Source organism: Ostrea edulis, chromosome 4 (genome assembly GCF_947568905.1).
Source record: "Ostrea edulis chromosome 4, xbOstEdul1.1, whole genome shotgun sequence".
Classification (NCBI taxonomy): domain Eukaryota; kingdom Metazoa; phylum Mollusca; class Bivalvia; order Ostreida; family Ostreidae; genus Ostrea; species Ostrea edulis.
The window spans coordinates 46,399,143-46,423,555 of NC_079167.1; the positions used below are offsets into that span (position 1 = coordinate 46,399,143).

A 24,413-nucleotide genomic window follows, 5' to 3' on the forward strand; every position below is an offset into this window, starting at 1 on the left:
TGTCTTGACTTCTTCATTTACATGTATTTTTGTACATAAAAAAGCAAAAAAAAATAATTATAGATTCAGATTTTTATTGGTTTTGAACAGTGTCACACTTTCACAATGTGTGAAAAGATATGGACTACATTTGTAAGTTTCAGAGACCACACTCAATCCACAAATCTAGAGGTCTCCAAAAGGCCTTCCATAAGGGTGGAACTCCACTCCTTGTGAAAATTGCCTCAAATAAATAAAACGTGTATATGTAAAAATTTTAGTCGCTCTTGTATGAATATTACCAAAATGTACATGTACATTACGTAACATTTAACACAAAAATACAGACAAACTTGTGACCACAATACCCGACTTGGGCCATGCACATGAAATGTGGTGGGGTTAAACTAGTTTAGTGAGATCTCAACCCCCCCCCCCCCCCCCCCCAACAAGTGGTCAAAAGAAAACAAAGGCAGTAAAAGACGAACTATAATAATCAAGCAGATATTAGCCCAATCATCTGAACCACAATAAATGTACTGAAGAAAAAAATCATGCAACAAAAAGAAGATACTTCTCTAATGAATGCAAGGTCAGGCTGGAATTCATTTATAAATTTAGAATTATTTTATCAAGTTTAATGTTCAATGCTCATTTTACAAGTGGACTTTGGTAATTGACTAGAAATCCAATTATATGCACTATTTCTGTGGCTACTGGTTTGAGACTAAGAGGTATTGTTGTTCCTATTATTTTTAAATTTTTTCATGCGCTCAATTGCTCGTTCCACATGAATGCGTACTCGTGCAATGCGTTTTGTCAATATTTCTTCTTGAGGGGTTAGTCGATCTCTTCCTGAAAGAAATGGTGGAATGTTAAGGTCTACTTTTCTTGGGTTCAGTATATCCCGAATCAAAAACCCTCGATCCGCTATCACCAAGTCTCCAGGATTAAGCAAGTCAGCCAAACCAGACTTTACAGTTATCTCCTTGTCTGATATACTTCCCTCATATACATCTGATAAAAATGTAACTGCTCCTGTAGGTGCAACACCAACCAAACATTTCAATGTTGGATTATTTTTATACGAGGAATACATATTACCTTGCTCAGCAAAATCCCGTGATGACTGAGTAAATATCTCAAAGCAATCAATTATCACACGGACATTTTTGAAGGACCTAAAGCAAGCAGGCAAATGTTTTTGAATTAAAGCCCTAGATGGAAACATTTTTTTACGAATACCACCAGTAACTTTATATAAATATTGAATCCAAGTGTTAATTGTTGAAGAGACAGTACTGATGCTTACTCCATATCTGTATGCAAGATCTTTATTTGGAAACCTATGCCTTAACTTCATAAGAACCAATAATAACTGATTTCTTGTCGATAGTTTGGTTTGTCGTTGTTTTGAGTCGTTTCGCCTTTTCTTTGGTGATTTTGTTTTATTTCCTTTCCAATATTTCAGTTCATATACACCTCCGGCATTTTCCAAGACCTTAAAAAAGTGGTTAAATTGTTCAACATTTAAACCTGTGTAAAATTTTAAAAGTTTTCCTTTTGTTGCCAATTGCTCGTAATCAAACTTGTTTTTGCGGACTCTTTTGCTTTGAATGCCCTTCATTTTTCCTCAGCCTTCTCTCAATTTTATTGGCAAGAGTATCACTGCAATGAAAAGTAGTTTGTGTCCCACAATCTTGTATTTGTGTTGCACAATAAATTGCGTTCTTTTGGGTCTGCTCCTGTTTGACATGTTCCTGAGAAATGCAAATGTACATGTGTCATTCAAAAGTTATGAGACATATTTAATGAAAATTTTAGTCTTTACAAATCCTTAAGTTTCAGACAAAATATACAAAAATAAGACATAAAATGAGTGTCAAGAATATTATATTCGAGATATTGGTTTAAACTGAAGAAAGTTTATAAATGTGAATATCTACGAATGCCATTCAAAAATGGTACAATTAACATGTAACTCCTTTTGATGTTATGAATGCAGGTATGCTTTACTTAAAATGGACAAAATTTTGCAGGTTTCAGGAAACTGAAAAAAGAACTTACATTCTGATTCATATCAGACCCGGTCCCAGTACATATAGTGTCAGACTGATAATGGTTGACTATATTTGTTCTGTTCTCGTTAATATGGCCACGATGCATATCACAAGTGCTAGTAGAAGTTGAAGGTATTGCCTCATCTTGTAAGGATAGTAATGCTTCTGACACGTCCTTTAACATTCTTTTGGAAACAGGATTGCTCCGTGGAGTGGGTGGTTTCCTTTTCCTAGAGAATTTTTCCGCCTAAAAATAATATTGTAAATTGAAAAAATACTCGTTTGTTTTGTTCACAAAAACATATTTTGGCTTGAAATTATGGCTCTTGTTGAGACTTCTTAAGAACATTTGTTTCCTGGTACATGTAGATACAAACCATTAAATTTTCATTTTTTTTTTTTTTTTTTTTTTTTTTTTTTTTTTTTTTTTTTTTTTTTTACATATTTAGGGGTGTTTATATGCCACCGTAAATTTGTTTTAATAACCCATCGTTTTTGGACATAATAAACAAAAAGGCAAAAAATAAAACTTGAAAACTATAAAAGACATGAATACTATTCAACGTGCAGTCTGATTTATGCCCCCCCCCCCCCCCCCCCCCTCAAATATACATGTACCTATTTCCGCAATTTTTTGGTTTGAATTTATACCTGATTTGGCGTTAGAGTTGCTGGAATGGGATCAGGATGTTCTGCTGTCGGTCCATTTCCACCCACAAAATGTTTACTTTATATATGCATGTCCATCTTGTAACCTTTTCAACGGTAAAATATTCCCTGCCACACACACGCGCCCATCGCTGACATTTTTCCAGATTCCTCTTGGGTTTTGGAAATGGTATCCAAAAAACCCCAGTCATATATTCTCGATCAGCATATCTACTGTCACTGTTGCATATTCCATAACAGCAGTGTCTTGTTGCACCGTGTGTTAGCTTTTTTTCTTTTGATATCGGCGTGGCCATTAGGAATGTAGTACACGCTGTCCAATGTTTGTACTACATTTGATAACGAGGCTGCGCGTTATTTTTATCCTATCTATAATTAGGTCTTATCAGTGATGCGCGATCTTTGCTATAAAGAAAACCAACGCATGTGCATATCGACTCGATACAGGTGAAAGATGACGATATTTTATTTCGATCAAGGCATATTCAGAAAGGTAACTAGTTGCAGATTTAGGATTTTGATACGGAAGGTACAATATGCTGCCTCGTTTAGATACGATTTGGATGTGAATGTGGAAAATGCCCAACATTTGAGTTGATATTATGGAAATTGTTATATTTGAGAGTATATTGTACTGATCCGTATCACTCTTTAAATTTATCATATCAATATCGACATATCAAGCCCAAACTGCAAATGATTTGAGTGCATCTTTCACCTGTACCGAGGTGATAAACAACTAAAAGTCTAGCGGATAAAAATAGCACTACGTCACTTGTATGACGACGTAATAGTTAAGCAAAGGATTTCCCCACGTGATACGATGTTTGTTTATGTATTGACAAACGATTTTTACTAAATTTTACTCGGGACACCTTAACCCCGCTGTGTAGTAGCAACAAGTTACATTAGAAGTCTTGGTATGCCATGTTTACAGTACATAGATGATAGATTGATTGGAACATTATCACTAAAGGGTTTCTCAAACCAGGAATTGGCAGAAAGAGCGCTCTACATTGTCTGCCAAACGTTAATCAAATAATACGGATGTATATTTAATTGCTGTTATAACATTTAGAAATTCATTTCAAAATTAAGGATTATCTCCCTCATGCATAGCTCTTATCCTTGGACGAATTTGGCTCCACTTGTTTGGCACGCTGTTTTTGGCTATATTTAGATCTAAAACTTCACAGTTATTTCGGATTTCAAACATTTCGGTTGAGCATCACTGAAGAGACATTATTTGTCGAAATGCGCATCTGGTGCATCAAAATTGGTACCGTATAAGTTTTACATTAGGATATTTTGTAGGTTTGAAAAAGTCGCTATTCCAACCTAGTCATTCTTTCAAGTTTTTAGTGTTAGTGATAGACTCGGTAAGACAGACATTTTTGATTCCGAAAGAGAAAACAGCTACCTTTGCAGCTTTGAGGAACGACATTCTTGAAAAGCAAGACATAAATCTAACAACTCTGCAAAAATGTGCGGGAAAATGTATCTCGTTTATGCTTGCAGTCCCTCCAGCAAAACTTTTTATCCGTGAAGTCAACAGAGCTATAAGTTTGGCAAGTAAGAATAGTAAATCTATTCGAATCTCAAAAGAGATAAAATAAAGTATTGTGAATTCTTAGACAATTGGGGGGGGGGGTTGGGGGGTTGGGGGGTTGTGTCCCTTGGAGACAGGAAAAACACCTTCAAATAAAGTTAGCTACTGATGCCTCAAGTTTTCGTTGGGAAGGAATAATTGGAAATGAGAAAACACTGGGAGATTTATTTAGGGAGAATGACAAACGTCCTATTCACTTAAAAGAAGCAGATGCTCTCTATCAGGCAGGATTTAGAAAACCATAGGATTGATGCATACGTTGACAATCAGGCTGTTGTTGCTGCTTGGGAAGGTGAAGGTTGTAAATGCTCAGAACTGAATAAATTTGTAAAAATGATTTTTGGAATTACCAGAGAGAAGAATTTTGACCTAAAGGTACAATATATTCCATCTATCCACAACCCTGCCGATGCAGAGTCTAGAAAACTTGCACTCCAAGTTGTCTCCTGATATCTGGGAATTTGGGCCACATTCAGTGGACCTCATGGCCTTGGACTCGAATGCTATGCTAGATAAAGAGGGGAAATCATTGCGCCACTTCACCCCTTACCCAATGGCTCAGTCAGATAGTGTAAATTTGCTTGCCCAAAACATTAGCTCGGAAATGTCACCATATGTGTTTCCTCCATTTTATTTGATAGCACCAGTTTTGAAATTTTTAGGAGAACAAAAACTAGCTCCGTCTTGTACGCTTGTTTATCCTTGCCCAACAACTCTACCAAGTTGGTGGCTCACTCTTAAATTCTTAATCAAGAAGGTTATATTACTAGGTAGAAAGGGAGAAAAACATGTAAATGCCCCCACCAAAAACGGTTTTTCTCCTCGGTCGCTCTCACACGATTTGTGCGAAGCTAAGCTTGTTTTTCATTAATTTCAGGAACATACAGGCGTTTTGTACTGGCGCGTGTCGGCGTCCCATGTCCTGTATGCTCATACCAAAATGATTTGATTTCAAGATTCTGCCAGAAGTGTGGCTCTAAAATTCAAGTTGTTTCAGATCCTTTATTACAGAATTCGGTTGTTAACTTGGAAGATTTTTCAATCAATGAAAGGTTAAGTTACTTGGATAATCTCATTGATAATTCTGCTTATAACAAAAAGAAATGTGCCTTAGAGACTGAATTTGTAAAATCTTTGGGTTGTCGTTCAGAATTAGGTACATGTATCATATCCTCCTCTGCAGAGGATATCTGTAAATTTCTTATCAAGAAAAATTCTAATGGTAGAACTCAAATTCACGCAATCGACTGTTCATTTTTAGGCAAATCCGGAATATTTGAATGCGGTTGTCCAAAGCTCTTAGCAACAGGTAACTAACTGTTCGTTCATTGGTAGGGCAGCTTAGGGCAATATTTGAAACCAAAGGAAAAGGGAAAACGTACGATGAGATCAGGCAACAGGGCAATCCTGCATGTAGTTTGAAGGTTAAAAGATATTTAAAAGCTATTCATAAGGAGCAGGCGGTAGCACGAACTCCAATAAAACAAGCAAAACCCTATATATTTGATAAATTGCGGAAAATAGCAGAATACATTGACTCGCATGTATTAGCAAAAGAAAACAGTCTTGCAGCACGCTTTATTTTGCTAAGAGACCAAGCCCTTTTCAAACCTCAGTTCTTTGGGGGAGATAGGACAGGGTATTTCGGTAGGTGCGTCTCTCAAGAAATTAAAAGGATACAAAATAATGAAGGGTTTTTGTTTACTCATACTGTGGGAAAAACTCTGAGCAATGGAAAAACTAACGAGTTTTCCTTAATGAGAATGGATGAGAAGGTGGTGTGCCCTGTTGCTGGTCTAGAAAAATACGTACAGGAAGCTCTATCAATGGGTATTGATCTCTCAACAGGATATCTTTTTAGACCACTCGATCGCTCCAGTAAATATGTTTTAGACACGCACGTCACCATCCCTCTTATGCATAGCCGTCTCAAGTATTATTTAGGATTATTGGGAATAGATGAAGGGGAAACAATTCATGGAATAAGGGGGGATGCGCAGTGACTATGTCAGTTTTGGGTTGTGGGAACAACAAAGATGTGATGGACCATGTAGGCTGGTTCTCTGAGAAAAGTCTTGAAAGATATTCAAGTTTAGGCAAAATTACCAAATTAGGAGTGTCAGGTAATATGATGAGGCAATTAACCACAAACTCTGATAATGTTGCGAATATTTTCAAAACTCTGGGTGACCCCTATGCCCTTCCAAATGCCTTTTAAACTGGTTGAAAGCTGTGTTGCATATGAAAAGTTAAATTGTATGGACTTGATGATCATTGTATATTCATTTACTATATGACAACTGATTTGTTATGTATGTTCAGTATAATAATAAAGTCTTGTATATCTTATGTTTGTTGGATATCTTGAATAAAATATATTCATGTAATTAACTTACTTTTTACTTGTATTTATATAGACTGATCTATGTGCTTACAATAGATATTGTATATGAATTATTGAGTTTTGAATTAGTATTAGGATTAGTTTTGGGTATTTGTATGAATTGTGTAATTTATATAGAGAATAGTTTCACCAAATATTGTTTTGTTAAGAAATACCATGCAAATACTTCAATCCAAAACTCAATCATTCGAGTTATCAAGAGTGTGAGATAGCTTAACATAAATTTATATCTTAAGTGAGATCTCGCGCGAGATTATGAGAATTGAAACTTCTGAAGAAGCGCTGTAGAGGATGAGCACAAGATTTCTGAAATGCAATCTTACTAATGGCAGTCAGAAAACTCTAGCCACTGACTGTGCTGATTTCCCCGCCCACCCCATCCTGTATGAGAAATCTTGCACTCTGGATAACTTGATACCATGCAAATACTTCAATCCAAAACTCAATCATTCGAGTTATCAAGAGTGTTAGATAGCTTAAAATAAATTTATGACTGATATTGCATGCATTCACGTGAGTGCCTATAATGCTTTAGTTTTGATGAGAGAATGAATAGATTATTGATATAAAACGACTTAAATATATTCAAACTATATAATAAAGGGCTACTAAACTTATATTGGTAATTTTTGGCACTCACTGGGTGCAAAATTGCGTTCGTATTTTACGCACAACTCGTATCCACCAAGTTCAAGGACACTATATCAATTTCGAGACACCAAAAGCCACAAATAAATAGCCACATCGATATTTTGCCAATGCCTACCGCCACGGTCTGACGGACACATATTTTTCCCAATTTAAAAAAAATGAATGTTATTACTTTTACTGCAAACTTCACCCACCAAACATATCGTGCTGACGAGTTTTGTTGTGTTAAAAAAATTCTGCTATTGGTTGCAGGTGCAAAATTGATAGTAAAGATAAAAAGTATGACTATGATGCGTTCAACAATGGAATGTGGAATCAAGCAGGCAGCATAACAGCAAGCAAGCAAACGTCAGCGAGAGGTATGCAAGACGTTTCTTCTTAAAACATGTTCGTTCCTGTACAATAAGCTGTTTGTTGCGACGGTATCGTCAGAGAGGATTGATAAAGGGTCGTCCATAACCTTGTCGACCGTTTGTGATAACGCCACGTCAGCAATGGTATCCACGACAACGTCACTTGCGGGATAGGTTTACAGTTGCTGCGACTACGACGACGCAAACAACTGGGGGTCATAGAAGGTACATTCATCCTATAACACTATCCAGAATATAAAAATGCCATGGAATGCGCTGCAAAAGACAGACCTTAAAAAGGGTGCACACATGGCATGATTGACTCAAAATTTCTTTCAAGCGAACAGCATTAAGTTCTTAATTGTTCCGCTATGTCCGCCGGGTTTAAACTCGAGCACACGTGTGCGCAGCCCCCAGTCTCGGAATCCGCAAAGAACCTGGAAAGGCATTGTTGGAAAATATTCCCCAAATGACCATTCGGAGTGTTTGTGAGTCAATGGCACGTCGCCTAACTGGCGACTATCATTTCAAATACTGAACGCCTGGCAAATGTCCTTTACGGGCATACTGACAATCATAATTGTTTTAATTTTCAAATCAGGATTATAAAAAGTGTTAGAATATCGGTTATCAATAAAAAAAACAACACAGAAATAATATATACGCTATCGGACTAGTATATAATACAAGCAAATAGTTTAAGGGAAATGAATCCCTTTAATCAACAGAAAGACAGTATTTTTGTTTTTATATATGGGTACAAAAATAGTTCTAGTAGCAGTAATAACTATGATAGATACACTTTCTCAATGATAAAATGCATTCAAACAATACATAATGCAATGAAACGCCAAGTATTTCAAAACAATTAAGGAAACTCATTTTGCATCTTAATTGCACGCATGATATTATAAAGATCACATGGTTTTGACATAATCTGAGCATAGTACATTTCTATAATAGGAGTAAAGGGAACTAACAAAGCTACCGTTAAATTCTTTGTTGCTCGCTTCAAACTATGAAAACTTTGAAACGGACGATCAACATTCATTCAAATATTGTGAGGGTGACCACAAGTAGCTATATTTTAAAAGGTAACCAAAATGGACTGCAACGTATGACGGATGAGTAAACTCCAACGTATGTAGGAAAATGCATGGAGAAAATGGCGATCAAATTCTCGGAAGTTGAACTTATTTTTTCAAAGTCTCTGTGATTGATTGATTGATTGATTGTATCTTGTTTAGCGTTTCTCTCAAGAATTGTTCACTCATATGGAGACGTCACAAAGACCGGTGAAGGGCTTCAAATTTAGACCTTTACTCGGAGCTTACAACCATTGAGCAGTGAGGGTTCTTTAGCGTGCCACACCTACTGTGACACGGGGCATCCGTTTTTAAGGTCATCTTCGAGAACCCGCGACATTCACACCTTATGCCGAGCGTTTGGCGATGGAACTGTCACTACCTGTTGTAACGACTTAGGTCTGTTGCGGCCGGGATTCGAACCCCGACCTTCCGATGCGGGGCGAACGTTATAAACTCTAGTCCACCGCGGTGGTCAAAGTTTCTGTGAAGTCAGTTAAATGATTTATGCATTTACCAAACAGAACAATATTCTGGTTCTCGACTGGGAAAAAAATTAATGCATTAATTATCACGATTAACGTATTTCCACCCTCCTGCGACGTTATAGGATTTCGCAAAGTCTATGATTTGATAAGATGTATGCATGACAGGAACATAAATTTTGTTGGAGTATTGTTCAATAGTTATTGTAAAAATTCTTGTTAACTATAAAATATTTCTTTAGTCTAACTTATACATTAATAATCAATTATAAGTTTCAAATTATTGAATTCAAAGGCAACATCTCTGTTTTCATTAAATTGTTTATCAAGTCCATTATGTGATAAATTTCCTTTAATTTTCAGAAACATTTTCTACATTCTTTAAAGAAATAGTTTCATGAAATGTTATGAATACTATTATATCGTTTTGACTAGTTTTTGTGAAACTTTGATAATGCTGTTTAAGGAAAATTGCAATTTTCTGACGTTGATAACAGGTATATGTGTGCTAATTGATAAAAGTTTATTAATACCGCAACATATTTATTTTATCATTTTTATTTGTCACTAAAATATATTATTTGAAGAATCAAGAATCAAATATAAGATTGAACCTATAATTCTAGAGGGGTGGAATTACCTTAATACCGAAGTTTTGTGAGTTTGAAGCGAGCAATCAAAAATTTGACGGCAGTTTGTTAGTTTACTCCAATATACTATATACACATTGTTTCAAAACCCCGTGATAAGGATAAGATAAACCTATATACAACTTATTTTACAATTCTCTATGTTCAATGCACAATGTGGCTTTAACAGCTTCCATCCACTGTTTGATTGGTTGCATTTAACGTTTGGTGTAGCCAATCAGTGATTTTCTTCTCGTTAATCTTCTTCCACTCTATATTTGCCTTTATAGAGACTATGGCGTTCTGCCTACCTCTAGCACCCGCTCCAGCATCAGGATATTTATTGAAAAAATCTTGAACCTGTAAAAGATGATAAACTGATTATGCATATATTCTTACAAATAAAAACACATTTTAATCATTCAAAATTCAATGACATGACACTAAAATACAAAGTAACGTGAAAGGAGATTCATGTAACATGACGGACCAGGGTGGAATAGGCCACTTATTATCTACTATCTTACAAATCTCACAACAAAGATCAAACCAACCTGATCGTCACAATATCGCCTATACACTTTAAAGACATAAATTCATGAAATCCTTGATTTCCTACTGTTCCCTATGAACGGTGAAGATAACGAACAGTAATCAATCTCATAAATCCCATAAGCAATACAAAATAGATAGTTGGGCAAACACGGACCCCAGGACACACCAAAGGTGAGATCGGGTGCCTAGGAGGAGTACCGTAAGCATCCCCTGTCGACCGGTCACACCCGCCGTGAGCCCTATATCTTGATAAGGTAAACGGAGTTATCCGTAGTCAAAATCAGTGTGCCACAAACAATCGGTATGAAACACGTCTGACAACATTTGACCCAATGATAAGGTGCATTGACAAACTAGATCGTAATAACGACCATAGAATTTGCGAAATGCCGACCTTAAACGAAATTGTTAAAACCCCTGTACAATCAACTTGTTTGTCAGTAGCTTGCCTCTATTTAAAAACTGACCATACGCAGAACAAGCTCTTGCGTATCGAATCAGTTGAGAGATGTAATCTCCATATTCAGGTGATAATGGAATATTGCTGCATAAATATGGGAAGATGACGATGGAGAAGCTGGGTTGTTAGTTTGTCGTTAATATCTACTTTCAATAGTATATCTAAGTATGAAACAGAAGTGGACGACTCTGTGGTGTCTTTTATTTCGAGCTCGCAGGGATATATCGAATCGACATATGAATGAAAGTTATTATTTAAAATAGTTTAAGGTAACTCCATACTCGCAGTTTTATCTGATACAAGTTTAAAATGTGTATTTATTTCCATTCATTAGAGTTAAAACTAACAAATTATCAAATAAAATACATAGGTCATCACACTTTTAAAGATGTGAGACGTACATAAACAGAATCCTATATCACCGTTAGAAAATTGCAATTTTCCTTACACAGCGTTATTAAAATTATTTTTAAAAAACTGGTTATGACGATATAATAGCATTCATAACAATTTCATGAAACTGTATCTTCACAAAAATATAAAAAATGTCTGTAAAAAATACAGGAAATCATCGCATAATAGACTTGATAAAGAAATCAATAGAAACTGAGTTATTGCCCTTGGATTCAATATTTTGAAACGCATCATTGATTATTCATCTATAACTTAGACTTTTGAAATATTTTATTTTTAACAAGATTTTTTACAATAACTATAGGAAAAGACTCCAACAAAATTTATGTTCCTATCATACATAAATCTAAATAAATATTTGATTTTGCAAAATCTGATGACATCACAGGAGGGTGGAATTACTTTAAACGTCGTCGATATATCTAAATATCGAATTGAAGGCCACAACAAGATACTTTTCTTCGCACGTAGAAGTTTCTGAATAAATTCTGCTTCATATAGATATAAAAACCGGTCAGCTAATAAAGGAGCACAATTCGTGCCCATGGGAATTCCAACAGACTTGGAAGACCTGATCACCAAAGACCACAAAGATGAGGAACTCTAGCATATTTTTTATTTCAACTTCAAAATACTTGTGCGTTGAACCAGAGTGGTGTTTAAGAAAGTAATTTTTAGGATGACTGATGACTAGATATGAATATTTCTATTTTCCATTTTTGTTGAAAAAGCAACTGTATATTATTTCAGAAAGTCTAGTCTTTAATTTATCGTGAGGAATGGTCGTGTACAGTGTTGAAAAGTAATAGGTTTTGATGTTGTTGATCTGAGAAAAGGTTTGCGATTTCAAGTTAGCTAAAAGTTCTTTAGAATTTTTGAGAATCCACATTTGATTTACACCACTTCTGGCATATGTAGTCGCACGGTAAGTTTGGAGTTTCTGCTTCACAGTTGTTAATATTTTCGTCAGGAGCAAAGATATGGGCTTTGAAAAGCGCTTACTGGATCCAGTGATGTATCTTTGTAAGAGTTTTATGTAGTTTACGAATCCAGTATAGGTACGGTAACTCATATTCATTCGACTCACCGACTGGGATACCAAATGTGCCTAAAACTGAAGCATGGTTTTGAAGAATTTCATCTTTTGAAAGGGCAGTTGGAGTATCATTTCGATTACCAAAAGTGGAGTTAATGCCAAGTTCGTTTAAAACACAGTTGTAATAGTGAGCATTACAAAGACAATGTTGTTACAAGGTTTGTCAGCTGGAACCAAAACATATTCCTCATGTAACCTATCTAATTCTTTTATCACTTCTGGTTTACTAAACACACAAGGGTAGATGGTACGTATTTTTGTTTTAATATGTCTAATGCGGGATTTTAATATTCCTCTTATACTTTTAATCCATTCTGACAATGTATCAAGTTCTTTTTCATATTTAGCCCATCGTCTGGCATAATGTTCGACAGAATTCATAATAGAGATGAAGTTCTGTCGCCAATTGAAACGAGGTTCTCTGTATTTAGGACCTTTAAGAATAAGTGATTTGAGGTCCTCATTTTCAACTATATCAACATCACCAGTTATGATATGTCCAGCTGGACTATAGTTGAAAGAAGATGAAGAACAATAACACGTAGGTGGATTAAGTATAAGATGGTCAATATCTAGGCACTGTAAAGTTTGTTTATACTTAAAAAGTTTGGATGCAATAGTAAAAGTATACTTGTAGGAAATAATGGGTGGAGACTTGAACTTTAAATAAGTTGGAAAACACGACTAAACTTTTTATGACGAAGAATGTTGCTTATGCTTATATTCCTTTGTTTGTAAATTTGAGCTTAAAGAACTGGCGGCATGATTTGGAAGGAATATCATCCATGACCCGTGGTGATTTAAAGAGCCTGTGATTGGCAACATCCATAATCATAGAGTTCAGTCTATATTCAGGTGTTGAAAAATCCAAGTATATACTAGCTGTGGCTTCTTCAAATAACGTATGTATAACTCTCAAAGGAACAGAGTAAAGTTTTGTACGAATATGATGTGGACCCAATTGTTTGTTGTCGTAAGGTAAAAGTGAATCAAACGTGACATCATTTATACTTGATCTTTTATATGAACGATGTCCATGACTGCGTTTCCGTCTTTGATTATTGGGAAAGAGTCCCATCACGTTCACGTTATTTCCATGTGGACTAGTCAAATTTCCATTGTATCCATATGGAAATGCAGTACCTAGGGTCTTGATCCAGTGATTTTCTCGTTGTCTACGAAAATGGGTACTTTATGTTGGATTCTTTGTGTGATATTAGATTCTTTCCAAAATCCTTACCTTCATGGACACGATGGAGTGGTCCGGTAAATTGAAATGCTTGTAAAGAAGTTGGTTACCACCATTATTTATTTGAAATATGTGCCCCGATATTCTTTTATTAAGTGAACCTTTTGTTTCTCCCATATAGATTAAGCCACATAGGTTACACTCAATAGCGTAGATTTACAAGTCAAATTATCAAAAGTTTTGGTACAGAAACTACGTCCAGTGATACTACAACTAAATGAATGTCTAGTGATCAGTATATCACAAGTTTTACAATTTTGTACAGAACATTTTGAGATCGAGCACATGGGATCTGAAAAGGAATCTTCAAATATACCTCTTAAAAGAACACAACAGTCTTTAATTTTGGCATAAGAATGTTCGTTTCTGTACCAATCTGGTATCTATCTGGTGAAAAAAGTTAAACTTTGCAGATTGAGTACCTAGACCACTTATATGCACAGTAACTGTATAAGTAAACGCTAACGTGCCTCATTAAGTATAACCGGCGTGAAGTGTCGCAATTTATACCCTCGTGTATAATGATGCACAGATCATCCGATCAAACCAGACGCGAAGCGTTGATTTTAATCTGACGATCTGTATATGTGATCGAATCAAGTTCCTGTACTAAAGGGGTACCTGTAAAATGCGAAACGAAATCGAAACGAAACAAGATAAAACGAAATGAAACCTACCGAAACGAAATCTAACGAAATAGATTGTATGACCGAACTCTTTAAAAATGTAATCTGGGCAAGCATTTCAAACTCCTGAAAAAATTGTCACATATAAATGAAATTCACCTCCCTTTTGTCTTTCGGGTTGACTGAAATATTTTAAGCATTCCATCAATTAGCATCAAACATTGTTTAAAGCAGCCAGTGTCTGAAAAAGGAGAAAGCAAGAGCACGTGCAACATCTTAATTTATCTGCTGAGGTGCGAGTACTTTCAATCGTGGAAAATGAATGAGATGGTGCCATATAATGCGAATATATTTCGATAAGCATATTGCACAATATATGTGTATGTATCTCAACTGATTCGATACGCAAGACCTTGTACTGCGTATGGTCAGTTTTCAGATAGAGGTAGGCTACTGATAAATAAGTTGACGTTACAGGGATTTCAACAGTCTCGTTTAAAGTCAGCATTTCGCATATATCATGGTAGTTATAACGATCAAATTTACCAAGACAACCTGTCTGTGGGTAAAATGCTCTCTGATATGTTTCATACCAATTGGGGCAGTTCCTTACACGCTGACTTCGACTACGGATTACTCCATTTACTCGATCGAGATATAGGGCTCACGGTGGGTGACCTGTCGACAGGGGATGTCTACTCCTCCTAGGATGCTACTACTATACCAGTAGTCCGGTTATCCGTGTTTGCCCGACTCTTAATTTTGTAATTTTATAGGAGTTAAATGAGATTGATCACTGTTCGTTATCTTCACCTTTTAATGTCGTTGGTCAGTCTTGTACTGCCTAGACGCCGCAATAACGACGTTTCCTTGTTATTTTCATATTACTATTCACTGTCTATGGGTAAAGTAATTGACCATTTTTTGCTTGATTTCTCTGAGCATGTAACAGTTAAGTTACCGTAGGTCGCGGGTTTACAGACGTGATTTTTATTTCATTCGAAAACCCCACCTGAAAATTGTATCAGATGTATCTTGATAATGATTATACTACTGTGTGAAAATCGTTTCTCATTTAACAACAGATGTTTTAATGATTACGTCGTTGAATTGCATAATTCAACTTAAAATAGACAGAATTCGATGCTGTAGATCTTAATGATATCAATATCAAAACAAAACAAAAACGGTTTGAAAAATATTGAGCTCGTTCTTTGTGAAAATTAACTACCGTTTTTAAGGTCATCTCCGAGGACCCGTGACATTCACACCTGATGCCGAGCGTTTGGAACTGTCACTACCTGTTTTTTATCGACTTATGTCTGTCACGACCGGGATACGAACCCCGGCCTACCGCATGCGGGGCGAACGCTCTAACCTCTCGGTCACCGCGGCGGTAAATAGTGTGATAAACGGTTCATTTCTAGATACTATAATCCATAGGCCCTATCTTTATATAATATACACAATCTTGAGTTAGTAAATATACAAATGTAACTTTCAACATAAAAATCACTGTCCACATTTCCATGTCTTCTTACGATATATATTTAACGGATGGAAGCCCATTAATGTATATAATTGATAAAAAGAAAGTAAAATGAAAGTACATGGGTTACTGATGAGTATACATGCAAAAATGGGGGAAACTCTAATAACTATAATGGCTCGACTATTGAGAATCTGACATGTTTCAAACAATGAATTAGTTTAATGAATTATATTCTGCAATTGTAAAATAGATAAATATATTGTCATACGTAAAATTGAACAACTTTTCAATTCTCAGAAAAACACCTTTAAATCTGGAAAGTTAGTCTATTTCAATCTCCTATCAACATCAAGAATAAAATGTGTTTAGTATTTAAAGATAATGACATAAAATCTTTTATGGAGCACAGTTTTCAAAAGATTAGAAGTCCCGCGAATAACAAAGACATAGATTGTTTGGTTGCTAGAAGCTTACATGGCTTCTATCGCCGGGGTTATCAATAATTTACAAATAATAGTTACTAGAAGTAAAAATTGAGCATTGGGGAAGCTATGCCGAATCAAGTGAACTGTAAGAGACGTTAACTCAACATGTGCTCACTATCGGCTTTTCCTCACTCACAAGTATCTGATCTGTAATAAAAGAAACTCAAGTACAAGGGGAAAAGTCAATCTGGTAAAGTGTGTGACAAAAACAGTTGAAGAAGCCATTAAAAAACTGCAAAGAATAAAAGTAACCATGACACAATAAGTTGGTTGGTTGATTGTATATTGTTTAACGTCTCGCTCGAGAATTTTCCACTCATATGGAGACGTCACCATTGCCGGTGAAGGGCTGCAAAATTTAAACCTATCCTCGGCGCTTACGGCCTTTGAGCAGGGGGTATCTTTATCGTGCTACACCTGCTGTGACACGGGACCTCGGTTATTCCTGTCTCATCCGAAGGACCGTCCCATTTAGTCACCTCTTACGACCAGCAAGGGGTAATGAGGACCTATTCTAAGTCGCATCTACATAATTGTAAACTATTTATTTCAGTCAACAACATACCTGCTGTAGCTCAAATTCGGTGTTGAAATCAGATATTACGTTTGGTACAAGTCTACCTAAAGATCTCGAATAAGTTGTAAATCTGTGGGAAAAAACAAAACAAAACTGCACACGTAAATACAGGTACCAAAGACCACGAGCGCGAGCACTGAATAAGTTTCATAAACAAATGAGGTCTTGCAAATTATCTACTCGTTTTCTATGCCACAAATGATCCCTATATAATACATAAAACAACCGTAATGATGTTTAAAAAATACACACGATAGAATTTTGTGAAAACTTTTCATCAGAAAATAAATTCAACTGACCTACTCTACTCCAAGACAAAGATAAGAATTAAGTGGGTCAACGTTATAGGAATTGATGCTTTCCAATTAACACGTAACTATATGAATGCCACTTCTAAGCTGATCTACATATGTTATATGTTCCCATCATTTTATATACATTTATTTTTGCGTGTCCTTTCATACGGGTAGATTATGGAGAGAGAGAGAGAGAGAATATTCTATTTTGCTAAAGCATTATACCAAAAAAATCCAGAGGTGGAAAATGTTTTAAAAGAATGATCTAAATTAGTAATGTTTTCACGATGTCCCTTTTGTTATCTTTGTATAACGCCCCTCCAAGAATTGTTTTACTCATATGTAGACGTCACCAGCTGTAGGTGAAGTGCCACTTTAGACCTGACTTTATTTGTTGTTGCTCATCGCACATGACTGGGTATTGAGATGCATAATATTATAGAAAGGCTTACATAAACTTGATATCTCTAGGTTTAAAATCAAGGTTTCATTTTCAAATTGATTCGACGTTATACCTGTCCACTAGGTAATCCCAGTTATAACGAATCCAGTCCCAAACCAGTTTATTTCCAACTGGATTCTGTGAAATATATTGAACAACTGTGAAGAAATCCTGTGAGCGTACCATATTCTCTTTCTTGGCATATTCTAGGTACCTGAAGGTATTTAATTATTACATACGCACTGTGATGTACATGTATATAAACATCGTAATCCAATTTTGTAGAGTTAGATGACAATTTTACTATCGAGTGAAAATATTCATTAGAATACATATAACAATCATTGGAAGACATTCGTGAAGGAGTTGTACCTGACTAGCAACCACATTGTTTGGGTATTAGCCATTCCGTACAGTAGCTTTATCTGCTCCTGTGGTACGGTCTCTATCTTATACTTATCCCACATTCTGTCCCAGTCCTCAGGAGAACCTCCGTTTTGCATTCCATACTTGTATACAATTGATCGAATGTTGGGGGTTACACTAAAAGTATTAAATGATACAGGGATTATATTGTACATGTATGCTCGCTCTACCAGCTACACTATAAATACTCGTACACATTGTCTAATCATTTTGTCTGTTTTTTGCAAATTTCTTCATTCCTATAATGCTAGGAATAATAGTGCTTAATGAAAGTGACCAATGTCAAAACAAATTTGCCTCTCCCCGTTGTCTAGCCATCTTCTAAATCTATTTGTTGCATTATCCAGGCAGTCTTTATCGCCCATTCCACAAGTGAGGGAAATAAGGTTTACACGCATCAATCTAAAAATAAAAGATGAAATTAAGTCGTTGTTAGTTAAATTATTGTACAATATATTTAGAATATGAAATATCTTTACATGTTTTTCATATTACTTTTTTAAGTGATCACCATCGTCTTCCCATCCAATCTGGGACAAAACTGGACGTGCTTTTTCGATGATGAAATCCTGTATATAAATTCAATTTCAATAATGATAGAAACACAAAATTGCATCTTGAAATTGTATAAACAAACTCTTCTTTTTAAAGGAAATTAGACTGTGATCAGTAACATAAAATTAGTAAAGTTGGCTATAAGTAACTGTCTGCTGGTAACTGACTACTTTAAAAGTAGCCAAATATTTGAAATTGGAAAAGTTACCTACCTACATTAAAGTTGAGGATTTAATATGGCATTAACGTGCAGAATCGTACATTAAAATAAAGATACAACGGATGTTAATGGCTCATTAAATATTTTGAATTCAATGTGGCTTCAAATATTGATACAACCGGGACCAGCTACTTAAAGTGAAAACAGCTACAACTACTTCAAGGATGAAAGACTATAACTTCTGATAGCTAGCTACAAGAAACAGATTACTGAATTTGAATATATCATCCATCAGATATGATAGATTGGTGAGAAGTTATTTTCATATTTTGAAATTTGATACATCATCCTTGATTTTGACAACTACTTTGACGTGAAATGTACAAATAACTTTCAAGTCGAACTGAGTATCTATCATATAAAAATATTCAGGTCAGGGTGAAATACATGAAAAGGAGTGAAACTTAAATACATTTTTATTGAGAAAATCATTAATTTACAAGTATCTTGAAAACTATATTTAGGTGGTATGTGTTTACATTAAGAAATGGACAGCTCTCTGGGGAAAAGGGTCTTAATGACATTTTTATAGAAAATGATATTTGTACTAGAAATTGGTGGTAATTGTCTAAAAAATGATAATTGCAAGTTTGAACCCCAACTCCAATTTGTTTCCGAGATACAGGCGATTGAATGATACTATTTATTTAAGAAATGAAACTTATAATTCTTTATTTGATGCATGCATCAAATAAAGAATTATAAGTTTTATTTCTTATCATTTAAGGTAGTGTGCTACATGCATCAAATAAAGAATTATAAGTTTTATTTCTTATCATTTAAGGTAGTGTGCTACAGCGTCATAAAAATGGCTGACTTCCTCTCGAAACACCATTTTGTTCCGGTTGGCCAAAATTGTCATGCAAAAAAATCACTAGACACCGGTTTTTGGAACTCTTCTTATAAATAGATCTGAATCACTAAAGCGTTTTTATGAAATGAGAATTTGAGAAGTGTATGAGTTTCTGCGGGATGAGTGTGTATTTTTTTTTTAAGTTGGATTACTGATTATCATGATACGTTTTCATTTTGTATGTAAAGTAATTCGGTGGTGTTTTTTAAACATTTGTTTTTTTTTTGTTTTTTTGTGTTTTTTGTTTTTGTTGTGTAACACACAGGTCACGTGCGCTTATCTGCTGACCTATTTATAGAGGTGGCGTCATTTTTTTTTTTTTTGAAAAATGCATAATTCCAAGGGTGCTAAAGAATGTTTTGATTATTGCATTATACTATTTTGTTAAATATTGTCACAGGTTGTGCCAATAAAATTTTCAATCTTGAATAAATCTGATTTATTTCATAGCGAAAGGTTATGATATTTGGATAACCCAAATTAAATGTCACAGTTTTAATATGGAAAGTGTGAAATTAAATTAATGCAGTATTCATGCAACAGTCATTGGTTGAATTATTTTGCACATTAGAAAATGTTTGCTTAATATATTCAAGTGATAAAAGCTCAATATTTTCCAATAATGAACATTGTAAATATTCATCAAACTTATAACATCCAAGGAGCAGAATAACCCATATCTATTATTTTGAGGTCATTCAGATGAGGCTTGTAAGCCATGGTCCTGTGTCACGATAGGCGTTAGCACGATAAAGAACCCTCACTGCTCAATTCGCCCGAAGGTGACGTCTCTATAAGAGTGAAAAATTCGAGAATGAGACGTAAAGCAGCATATAAACACATTATTCTGAGGTCACAATGGTTTAAGGTTAAGGTTCAGACTGCTCTTTAAAAAAGTCCACTGGAGAACCTTTGCCTACTGGACATACACGTAGTTCACAGATCTTTAAGGAGTAACAGATTACTGTTCATTTTGTATGTTAATGGGTCGAATTTGGACACTTGTCCAATCAATATGTTTACGAGACAGTTTTAGTTTATGGAAACAATGATACTCTCTTGGAAATTTGTTCGGCCCATAACTTTGGTGCGTGCACCAATGTTTCTTGTGTTGATATGATATAAATATAAATGATCACGAAAACGCGGATCAACATTGACAATCAGCTGTTCGTTTGCACGGGGAATCGCGACATGGAATAGGGAGATCTTCCAACACCTCTACAATTCATATCGTGTGTAGAACATGATCATACTTATATGAATGAAGGTAAGTGTGGTTAGGCCTATATGTTTGAGAACTTGTATGAAAGGTGAAGATAAATTGGGCAAACACGGACACACCAGAGGTGGGATCAGGTGCCTAGGAGGAGTAAGCATCCCCCGTCGACCGGTCACATCCGCCGTGAGCCCTGTATCTTGATCAGGTTTAAACGGAGTTATCCGTAGTCAAAATCAGTGTGCCAAGAACGGTCTAAAAATCGGTATGAAACACGTCAGACACATGTTGTCAGCAGATTTCTGACAATACAACACATTGTAAGCCAATGTGTTGTATGACACAACACTCACAATAGTATGAGCTTTTAAACAATTGGATTGATGAAATAACTCAATTGAAGAAATGTACCATCATCATCTGAGACTGAATAGAATAATTTATGAGATACATAAAATATTCTAAGACTCATGTCCAATAAACATCATTTATAGAAACATTTATGCCTAGTGCCTTTGATAGTGATTTGTTCTAAATGGAGTGTAATGTTTACATATCTTCAGCTGATCTTTATGCTAAGGCTAAAGCCAAGATGTTAATCAATTAATGTCTGTAATTGTTTTTTATCAATATGTAGGTCGTGAAGTCAGTAGTCTTTTCCCCAAGAAAAGAAAGGAACCACCCACTTCTGCAGAGGATAGTAGTGCTTTTCATGACCATCCATATGTGTCCATGAACAGCTCTTGTATGTGTATTTCTAATGCTATTCATTATATTGAGAAAAATAGCTGTGTACAGGAAAATATATAGATTTCAAATCAAAATGATAAACATGATGTGAGTACACGCAATGTGTTAAATTTCAGCTATACAGAAACAAAACTTGAAAAATGCAGAAGGCACTGATGATGATGATGAGGAGGAGGAGGAGGAGGAAGAGGAGGAAAAGGATAGTGATGTTGATGGTGAGGGTGATGATGATAGATCAAGTGAAGCTGGAAAGAATGGTGAGAGGTGTTTATAATAACAAAGTACATGTATTTATACATGAATATAGATAAGTTGTACATACGTGTAAGTAGATGTATTTTTATATCAAATATGTAAATCAAAATTCTTTGAAGCCATTGGCAAATTCATTACAAAATAGTAAGTTTTTCTCTTAATTGTCAGCTCAATATGGCCTATTGCATGTGATATAAACATTTGTATTGTACGTTATGGACTTCATACATTTGGGATTTTGTAGGGGCAAACTTTCATGAACTACAAGGACGCCACATTATAGAGATAATTTTTTTAGTTAAGGAGCTAATGAAAGGATGCCATTATTGCTGTAAACCCTTGAATCTGTCTGCTTGTATAGGAGATAGCAGATATGGACTAGGTATTGATACAAGGAACATAATTCTTTATATATATATATATATATATATATATATATATATATATATATATAACTATATAACTTTTAATATTATTTGCTTTTTGTTTTCATTTCTCTGTAATTCTGTTCAGTATAAAATTGTATGAAAATAAATTTGTAAATACAGAGATACTAAACAATTGACTGCATTTTTACACATGTATTGATATGTTATATGTACATTTTTAGGTAGTCTACTTCACATTAAGTGTGAGAACTGCAAAAAGGTGAGCCTGGTTCCAACAGGGAAAAGACATGGTCCAAATGCTTGGGATGTAAATTCCAAGTTAGGTGCAGGTAAAAAAAAAATTAACACTTTTGTTCATTGCTATATTCAAGTTTTTAAGAAGTAAAAGGAATTTGAATATACTTCTTCTGACCTTCATTTCAGCAATGCTTTTTTGAGGCATTGGGGAAACTGCAATAAATGCTTTGCTTGCTGCACTTAATTTACCATCTGTTACCCCAACAACATTAAAAAGGAGAGAAAGAGAGGCAGGGGTGGCTTTTGAGGCAGTTGCAGATGCAACATGCCAGAATGCAATATTAAATGAAAAGAACAGGCATGTATATTTATGTGAAATGATATTAAATTTTCCCAAATATTATTGATAACCGAAATCATTCAATAAAATTTTAATGCTATTAATAAATTCAATAAAAAGCAAACAAATTGATATTAATCAAAAATTAAAGAAGTATTTATTGAACTTGTAGCTGTGAAGTAACAGATAGTGAGGAGGCTGTTTCTTTTGATGCTGGTTGGCAGACTCGAGGAAGTGGTAGAAACTATGCCAGTCTTTCAGGTAAATTCCAACATCAATGTAGTTCTCTGCACATGATAGATCTATATTATGTGCACATTGTTAGGTCAACACATCATATTATGTACACTTTTTAAAAAATTTCAGGTCATGGAAGTATGATAGGCGTGAACACAGGCAAAGTGTTGGCATATTCCTTTCGCAGTAAGAAATGTCGATTTTGTGACAGAGCGAAAGAGGGTGATATAAAAGAACATGACTGTAGAAAGAATTGGGACAAGTCGTCAAAAGCTATGGAATCAGATATGGCAATAGAGGTTATACTTGTCTATACGATACTTTGTTTCCTGTAATTAAATCTTAAGTTAGATGATAATTTTAATTCTATAAATAAAACACGTGTTCTGGTTTTATAGATGCTGCAAGATATGAAAAACAAAGGATTCCATGTAAAGAAATTAATTATGGATAATGATTCAACCACAATTTCAAGGTAATCTATACCATAAAGTGTATTACAGATACAAGCAGAAATACTTTCATTACCTTTATCTAAATATAAAAATATTTTTATTCATGTGTATATTTTTAGAGCAAAATTAACATTTGATGAAGATCTGGAGAAACACTCTGATTTCAACCACACCAAAAAGAATTTTACCAACAAGTTATTCGAATTAAGAAAGGAAAAGAAATATGCTGCATTGGGGCCCAAAACAATTAAACACCTGACAAAATGTTTTGCATATGCCGTCAAAAGTGCAACAGACAAAACTTCATTAACAACAAATCTTAGCGCTATACCTTTACATGTTTTTGGAAATCATTCCCAATGTGGAGACTGGTGTGGGTATGTAGAATATATATTATTGAATTACATTAAGGTACATTAAAGTGATTGTTGAATATCAACAAGTTATACTCTCATTATCAATCAGGTAATCTATTCGAATATATGCTCTTTACACTATAATATTATATACTATATTTTAGGTCTTTAAAACAACCAGAATCATACAAACCCAGAAACCTACCCTACGGGAAGTATTTGACAGGGGAGGGTCTTCTTCAAGATCTTCAGAAAGTTTTTCAGACATTTTCTAATAATGTTGATAAACTTTTGAAGATTGGCAGCACTCAAGCAAATGAGAGCTTTAATCACATGGTAGCCTGCAAAAATCCCAAATCTCGGTTTTATGCTGGATCAGAATCTACTGCATTTAGAGTGGCAGTTGCTGTAGCCCAGAAAAATATTGGTCAGGAGACTCTGTCTAAGGTTTGTAAATGATTTTTAAAAATGCAGAAAAAGAGAGAAAAAGCTGTTTTTGAATGAA

At 35.0% G+C, this 24,413-nt stretch overlaps 2 protein-coding genes across 3 annotated transcripts in view; one reads left to right on the top strand and one right to left on the bottom strand.

Moving 5' to 3' along the window:
- Nucleotides 1-8,293: 8,293 nt before the first annotated feature.
- Nucleotides 8,294-24,413, bottom strand: part of LOC125670998 (glutamyl aminopeptidase-like) — a 288,688-nt gene continuing 272,568 nt past the window's right edge. Inside the window, exons 14-19 of the mRNA XM_048906475.2 lie at nucleotides 18,538-18,611; nucleotides 18,340-18,444; nucleotides 17,989-18,159; nucleotides 17,690-17,830; nucleotides 16,867-16,948; nucleotides 8,294-10,284 (exon numbers count right to left, since the gene is read on the bottom strand). Of these exons, the coding sequence (XP_048762432.2) occupies nucleotides 10,108-10,284; nucleotides 16,867-16,948; nucleotides 17,690-17,830; nucleotides 17,989-18,159; nucleotides 18,340-18,444; nucleotides 18,538-18,611 (750 nt within the window). The 3' untranslated portion in view covers nucleotides 8,294-10,107. The remainder of the gene's footprint in view (nucleotides 10,285-16,866; nucleotides 16,949-17,689; nucleotides 17,831-17,988; nucleotides 18,160-18,339; nucleotides 18,445-18,537; nucleotides 18,612-24,413) is intronic.
- Nucleotides 19,167-22,861, top strand: LOC130054172 (uncharacterized). 2 transcript variants are annotated; one of them, XM_056162777.1, is made up of 6 exons: nucleotides 19,169-20,940; nucleotides 21,527-21,634; nucleotides 21,756-21,896; nucleotides 22,139-22,276; nucleotides 22,505-22,612; nucleotides 22,707-22,861. In XM_056162777.1, exons 1-6 carry the CDS (start codon nucleotides 20,931-20,933, stop codon nucleotides 22,718-22,720), a joined length of 519 nt encoding a protein of 172 aa, XP_056018752.1. In that variant the 5' UTR covers nucleotides 19,169-20,930; the 3' UTR covers nucleotides 22,721-22,861. The 2 variants fall into 2 exon arrangements, with proteins under 2 accessions (XP_056018751.1, XP_056018752.1); XM_056162776.1 differs by having other exon boundaries at nucleotides 19,167-21,634.

What these genes read in the sequence shown, in the direction of transcription:
- LOC130054172 (XM_056162776.1), top strand. Translation starts at nt 21,496, where the DNA reads ATGTCTGTAATTGTTTTTTATCAATATGTAGGTCGTGAAGTCAGTAGT. An exon ending in AAGTGAAGCTGGAAAGAATG is followed by an intron (nt 21,897 to 22,138) that starts GTGAGAGGTGTT and finishes GGGATTTTGTAG; the next exon opens with GGGCAAACTTTCATGAACTA. An exon ending in AGATAGCAGATATGGACTAG is followed by an intron (nt 22,277 to 22,504) that starts GTATTGATACAA and finishes GTACATTTTTAG; the next exon opens with GTAGTCTACTTCACATTAAG.